General features: G+C 40.0%; 1 protein-coding gene across 1 annotated transcript; it reads left to right on the top strand.

The window, feature by feature from the left end:
• The first annotated feature begins 1,295 nt into the window (after positions 1 to 1,295).
• On the top strand, positions 1,296 to 3,719 carry RMI1 (RecQ mediated genome instability 1). Its single transcript, XM_009285245.2, has one exon. The coding sequence runs from the start codon at positions 1,301 to 1,303 to the stop codon at positions 3,182 to 3,184; it is 1,884 nt and encodes a 627-aa protein (XP_009283520.1). The 5' UTR covers positions 1,296 to 1,300; the 3' UTR covers positions 3,185 to 3,719.
• Positions 3,720 to 7,566: the final 3,847 nt, after the last annotated feature.

Genomic DNA, 7,566 nt, shown 5'->3' with positions numbered 1-7,566 from the left:
GCGGTTCTGGGCCCCACAATTTAAGAAGGATGTGAAGGTCCTTGAATGTGTCCAGAGGAGGGCAACAAAGCTGGTGGAAGGGCTGGAAGGCATGTCCTGTGAGGAGCGGCTGAGGTTTGTCTAGTTTGGAGCAAAGGAGGCTGAGGGGCGACCTCATTGCTCTCTACAGCTTCCTGAGGAGGGGAAGTGGAGAGGGAGGTGCTGATCTCTTCTCCCTGGGATCCAGTGACAGGGCGCGTGGGAATGGTTCAAAGCTGCGCCAGGGGAGGTTTAGACTGGACATTAGGAAGCATTTCTTTACTAAGAGGGTGGTCAAACCCTGGAACAGGCTTCCTCAAGAGGTGATCGATGCCTGAAGCCTGTCAGTGTTTAAGAGGCATTTGGACAATGCCCTTAATTAAGAACATGCTTTAACTTTCGGTCAGCCCTGAATTGGTCAGGCAGTTGGACTACGTGATCGTTGTGGGTCCCTTCCAACTGTAATATAATATAATATTCTATATGTGCATAGCTACTGCCTAAACTAACAAGAAGCTAGAGCTTATTAGCTACTGATGTTCCTGAGATGATGACTGCCAAGATTTGGTGCTATTGCAGCCAAACCCTGGACTGGGTCTCTAGATAACAATGTAATGTTTCAAGCTAGCTTTCTGTTGTTGCGTAAAAAGCTTTCATCCAGTTACAGTGTAAAAGTCACCCCTGTGATACAAGTACTGAGAGGTCCCAGCCTGCTTATGTTGTAGATGGGGTCTCTCACTTCTCTTTATACTGGTGCTGATGAAATGGGCAAATAACTTCTCGGGTCAATTTCTAAAGTAAACTGGTTGTTAACAGCAGCACCCACACAAATGCAACCAAAAAAAAATAGAGGACATATATATAACAACCTACTTCTGGGTTTGTTTTTTTTTTCATCCATTTGCTTTCCATCCATAACAAAAGGATTTTGGTTGTATGTCTCTAACTAAATCAACAGAAAAGGAGAAGTCGCCAAGCAGGGTTGCTTGTAGAAGTCTCCATACTTTCCTGATACTCCATGATGAGTAAACTGCACATACTTTTTGTGCTGATTGAAACTTTAAATATTGGAAATGCATGTTTATATTTAGTATCTGTAGAAGTGTTTTTAATTTAAATTGCTTCTCTGTTGTCACACTTAGAATAGCAGAACTTTGAATTGAGAGCAAATTTCTACGTATTATGAGCGAGAGACTTGTCGTAACTTCAGCTGTTGTCAGAAGAGTAAATATGTCTTTTTGGGTTTTGTTCTAGGGAATTCACTCTCTTAACTTAAAAGAAAATGTCTACATCTAACATTGCAGCAAGAGTGGAAACTTGGCTTTCATCGACGTGGCACATTAAAGTTCCTTTGACATGGCTGGAAGCATGTATTAGTTGGATCCAGGAAGAAAATAGTGGTAGTAACTTAAGTCAAGCTCAGATTAACAGGCAGGTATTTGAACAATGGCTTCTTACTGATCTAAGAGATTTGGAATATCCCATTTTGCCTGACTGCATCTTAGATGCTCCCAAAGGAGAGTTGTCAGGCTTCTACTCTATACAGATTGATTCACTGGTTGATGTTAGCCAGCCAGCATATGCCCAGTTGCAGAAGCTAAGAGGGAAAAATACTGTAAATGAAGAAGTAACAGCCAGTACTCAGGCATTCCAGAAGCCTTGGGAAGCAAAGTCTACTCGAATGCTCATGCTGCAACTAACTGATGGGATACATCAAATTCAGGGCATGGAGTATCAACCAGTGTCTGTCCTCCACAGTAATCTGCCTCCTGGAACAAAAATCACTGTACAGGGTAATATTGCATATCGTCTTGGAGTCCTTCTGCTTAAACCAGAAAATGTGAAACTGTTGGGGGGTGAAGTGGATGCTCTTCTGGAGGAGTATTCTCAGGAAAGGGTCCTTGCTAGATTAATTGGAGAAACTGAAAGCCCTAATGCTGTTGGACAAGCTGGTCACGACCAAATTGTTTCAAGACCTATGGATGAATTAGAACAAACTCTAGGCCCCTCGGATGAAGAACTTTTAGCCAGTCTCGATGAAAATAATGAATTTACTTTAAACAACGAAACATCTTTAGAAAGCGGATACTGCAGTAGAAGTAACAATTTCAGTACAGCCTCAGGTTCACTGGCTGCACACAATGGAAATGTTTTGCTACGGAAATCTGGAAGTCCTTTGCCTCATTCAGATGAACAAGTTACACCTCCCATAGAATATGTTGATGGCTTTTTAAATGACTTTCCTTTAGAAGATGACTTTCTTCTGGAAGAAGAGATGCAAAGAGAGCTGGAAGAAGTGCCGCCAGTGGTCATGAACGGAAACGTAGGTTTAATTACTGAGAGACTTCCACATATATCTACAAGCTCCTACAATTCATCTTTAAATGGCACTTGTGAAAAAGATGATGTGAATGTAAGAGATAAGCCTGCAGAAGCTACCAGCAAGCAAAAGACTTTTGGAAGAACAGTATTTGATGGAGATGGAAATAGTATGAGTAACTTTTCACAGCACAAGTGTGTACATCAGACCTGCAGTTCTGCACATGTTTCTTTGGAAAACCCTCCTGAAGAAAGGCAGAATGATACAGACCTAGATGAGAGCAGATGTAAATCCCAGCACACTTCTGACAGCAGGCTGTTAAATGAGGATCCTGTATTTTTCTCAAAAACGGATCCAGAAGCAGATCAGCAGAAGCATGATTCACAGACCTTTCCTTGCAGAGCAGTAGAGGCACATTTAGATTTAGATTCTCCACCTTTCACATATATTTCCCTTCTCCTTGCAAAAAAACCAGAAACTGTTACAATTCTTAAAGTTAAGTGTTTTCTTGTTACTCTCACCGGAAACCTCACAAGCAGCAATGGATCCTGGGGTATAAAGGCAAAAATTTCTGATGGTTCAGCTTATCTTGAAGTAGATTTTGCTGATGATATTCTAACAAGTTTGATTGGCTTTTCAGTGCCTGAAATGAATAGGCTGAAAAAGGATCCAGCTTTACATCTGAAGCTTAAGGATGGTTTAGAGAAATGTCAAAAACAACTGATAGATCTCTGTTGTTTGATGACTATAGAGTTTAATCCACTTCAGTCTAAAGCCACTGTATTAATTCTCCAGGATGCTGATAAAAGGCATCTAGAACAGTTGAAGAAACGTTTGAATAAATAATGTGTGCAAACTTGCAGACTGTATATTAGGAAACATTTAAGTCAGATTTCCCCTGAAGGACTGTTGAAAGTTAAATTTTAAAGTTAAGTGGTATGTCTTTTCCTCTTATCAGGAAAAATAATGGAAAAGTGAGAGGAAGAGATGACTTGTTGGAGTGAAACTTAGCAGTTTGGTTTTTGTGGTGATAGTATTGAAACAAGCTTTCAAATATTTCTGTCTCGATTTAAAATACTCATGTATCATTTTCATTCTGCAAAATCCCCCGTGTCCTTGACTGGTGATCTGGAGTAGCAGAATTTGTCAGGAAATGGATAACAACGAACAAACCATCTTGTTGTTATACTTTTTCAAGGATGATTACTTACCTGATTTTTAGTAGGTAGCTATAGGAGACTATCAGTCTTTTCCTGGAGGAAAGCAGTTGAATAAATTTAAACAAAGAATTATTGTTTAAATGCAGTTACTTCTGACTGTACCAACCTGAAAACTCAAACACATATTCAGTGTGCAAGAACCTGAAGTGTAGAGAAATGAATGATTTGATAAAAAGCTGTATAATTTAAAAAATTAAACCAAAAAAAAGTGCCAAATATTTTTAAATCTTTTATTAACAGAAAAGAATTATTATAACATATGGGGAATCTATTTGTTGTCATGTTAATGTTAATCATTGCTAATAGTTTTGAACCCACAGGCATCCTTATTCATTAACTCTTACGATTACTTGTCTAACCTTTTCACAGCGTAGTCAAATACTTGTGCTACAAACCTGTTGTATATTTATTGTTGGTCTTAATTTTGATTTTTTTTTTTTATTTCTCCTTTTAGAATGTATAAAATAAATATATTAAAGTTTTCCTTTAAACTTTGGTGGAAGCTGTTTAGTCACTTTAAAAGAAAATTATACACCTTGTTGAGTGTATAGAGTATCAGAAATGGTTTGATTGGGTTTTTTGTTCTTCCTTTTCCTTCTTCCCATCCTTTTCCCTTTTCTTGGGTTTTTTTTCTTTGAAATTAGAAGAATTAAAATTCTGCCGGGGTAGAGTACCAATAACAGGAGAATTCTGCACAGTGTTGATAGTGGTTGCAAATTATGTAAAATTGGTAGCCAGGAGAGGAATTTTTCAATTGGACTGTTAGGATCTTTTTTCCAGAGCCTTTTCTTTCTCTGAAAGTCTGTTAGACCGTTGGGAATTGCTGTGAAAGACTGTCAGTATTGCCCTACTGCCCCGTCCCAATTGAGAAGCATCCTTTGAGACTCTAAGTGACCTAAGGAAAACTAGAAGTAATTTGCTAAGTAAGGTAAAAATGGAGGAATGTGGAGGAGGGGGAATCTTGAGCTTTTTCAGGCTCAAGGCATGAGCTTTTTTAGGCTTTATTTTATACAGTTCAGAAATGCATAAATTCCTGTGTCCCTTTACTTCCTCTCCCCCTCTTTCCCTCCCCACTCTGAAGAGGGTTCTCTTCAGAGTTCTGAAGAGAACCTGAGCAAACCATAATCCCGTGAGTCATCTTTGGGTTTATTTTCTGAGGCTGTTAGGAATTGTGCATCATTTAGAACTGTAACAGCAAAAGCTTTTGCCTGTGTGGAACCTATATTGCTGGATCTTTAGGTACAGTTTCAGAAAAAATTGCTGGTTAGTAGGAAACTGACCAAGCTTCATCTCATGTAATCCCTTTAAAAGGTAATACAGCTGACTGTAAACCTTTAGTGCAGTTTTATGGAAGCATTTCTTTTATAATGAGCTATGGAAACTTCCTTTGAAGTTTTGGCCTTACCATGTAGAAGGATAGGAGTCCTTAAAGTTGAAGCTAAACGAATAAGCCACGGATTTTATTCTACTCATGCAAAGCAAGAGGAATGTCATTCAAAGCACAGAATCAAATTTAAGTGTTATCTTTGTTTCAGCTGATGAAGTCACACCTGACCTTTTTCTGCATTTGTGTTAAGGCTTAGTCATCTCTGCTAAAAAGTTCATGCCTCTTCTGTCCTCTCCTCCCCCTCCCCCCCCAAAGGCACTGTTATTTGTCTGACTTTTCCTTCTCCCCCTCCCCCCCGTTGTCCTTGTCTTTGTTTTCAGGATGTTCTTCCTGGAAGGCTACTCCTGTGGCTGGGCTCCAGTGCAGGCACGAAGGTAAATCTTGGCACTGCTAGCTGTTTAGAGCTTGACTGCTCTGTAGATATTCCAGTGCAATTTTCTGGTGTACAATGATTCCAGATCTGTGTTTAAGCTTCCAGAATTAATTAGAAGTATTGCATAGTTTTTCAGACAAGAAAAGGAATGAAATAAAGTGATTTTGAGAAAAGCATGCTTAGTTAAGGGCAGTATGTAAAACAAAATGGCGTATGTGGCTGTGTGGTACCGGTCATTGGTTCATGCCTTATCCACTTCATTGGCTCTCAGAACCAATTTCTCCATTACTAGTTTTAACGCTTTTGTGCAGTGGGTTTGTATTGTGTGTGTGTATATTGCCGCAGCGTGCCAAGTGGTGGTGCATGTCGCAGTCCTTCAGGTAATCGGAGTTCTTACAGGCTGCATTCAGAGAACAGGCTGCAACTCCAACTGACTGTGGTAGTGATCTGGAGCAGAGGTATGGCCACACTCCTGCTGGGGAGTGCAACAGAATTCCTGTACGAGCTGCTGAAGGCAATTGTCACGGCAGCTGCTCTCATGAGTTTCATGTAGCATTCTAGCAGAAAGCAGTTCCTGCTCTTTCTGTCCTCTCTTCTCCATGCTATTTTACAAACTCACTTTTTCTTGCTAACATTCTTTCAGATGCTAAGTAGACTTCTGCACCTGCAGTGTATTTGACTGTGTGCAGTTTCAGAAGCTGTATTCTTCAGGAATGTTTTCATATTAATGGGAAAAATAAACTGCATTCTTTCATTGCTGATCACAATGGAAACTTCCAGCTAATTTAAAGTACAAAACCTACAATGTTCTCACACAATGACTTGGATGTTGTTATATTACTGATGAAAGTTTGCTCTTCCTGCCTTTCTTAAGTTATTAAAGAAAATTAAAACAATAAATTGCCTATAGTGGTGCCAGGTACCTGCACCAGAATATCCCATTTAAAAGCTCTGTCACTAAGGCAAGGTAGTAGAAAAAAGAAAGTTCTCAGAAACTTTGCTGTGCCCTACTCCCTTTAAAGGTATTCACTCTCAAACTGTAGAACAAGGCAGTGGCTGGACTGAAGAATGTGGCAGGTTTCCAAATAAACAGAGGACTAGCCTAATCCTGCTGGATACTGGTTTTGCCACAACGATGCATGTCATTATAACCCATCAACTTCCTTCTTGGCAGTGGCCTAAGGAAGTAACAGCTAGTTGAGATAATGTAATTTTAAATTATCAGTTAGGAATGTTAAAGGATTTCTTAAAGGGTGTGCTGTACTGCTCCAGTACTGTGACTTCACACTAAAAGAATTATGTATTTCAGGTCATATCAGTAGGAGAAATTTTCACAGTAGCTGAGTATGGGACATGATTAGATAGTACAGTAAACATTAACGCTTGGTTCTAAATATAAAGCCCTATTTCTCAATGTCTTGCTGTAACAATGTCAAGCATTTCTGTTTAGAATAAAAAGGTAGTAGCTTTAAGGTCTTTGTTACAGAGAGGGAAGAGTGATTTGTGGTACAGTACTTCCGAGTTATCTGGTGGCAAGCAAACTTAAATGTATTTACCAGGGAGGAAAGGGCAAAAAGGACTTAAAAATGTAAATAGTACCTCCATTTCAGATCCAGTTCTCTGCGTTATGGTCCCAACAGTAATGACAGCAAATGAGAGGTTAAGGGCAGCCTCATATTGCAACTTTTTAATGCAACAGGAGAGGTGGAAGTTTCCTACAAATCAGTTTGTCATCTAAATGTATGTATAGCATACTTTTGTATCAGCGTGTCACTTTTTAATCTTTTTTTCCTTAAGGATTTTTTTCCCTGCTTACACTGGGTTTTCTAGCAGGGCGAAATTGCAGCGTGGTGCTGTCAGAATTTGTCCTGCTTTTGATTCTTAGCCTTCTCTTAAGGCTGAACAAACCCTGTTCTCTCATCCTCTTCAGGGAGTGGCGTGTGCTCCAGCTCCCTGACCACCTTGGCAGCTGTCTGCTGGTCACCTGCTTCACTATTTCAGTGGCTTTCTTGTGCTAGGGAACTCTAAATAGGACATGGTACTCCACATGCAGTCTCACAAGTGCTGAAAGCAGAAGGCGGCTTGCTTTCTTGGACCTGCTTGCTGCTGTGATAGAGCCTGGTATGTGGCTGGCTGTCGCCACTGCAAGGTCACGCTGCTGACTTACGTTCAGCCTGCCTACCAGGACACATAGGTCTTACTCTGTAAAGATTTCTAACTAGTTGGCCCCCAACCCATACTGTTGCAT

Source organism: Aptenodytes forsteri, unplaced genomic scaffold, assembly GCF_000699145.1.
Source record: "Aptenodytes forsteri isolate BGI_AS27 unplaced genomic scaffold, ASM69914v1 Scaffold151, whole genome shotgun sequence".
NCBI classification, from domain to species: domain Eukaryota; kingdom Metazoa; phylum Chordata; class Aves; order Sphenisciformes; family Spheniscidae; genus Aptenodytes; species Aptenodytes forsteri.
Note: the sequence above shows the minus strand (reverse complement) of the source record. Positions and strands in the feature narration are given on the sequence as shown.

Excerpts from the sequence above, each read along its gene's own strand:
- RMI1 (XM_009285245.2), top strand. The coding sequence starts at position 1,301 with ATGTCTACATCTAACATTGCAGCAAGAGTGGAAACTTGGCTTTCATCG.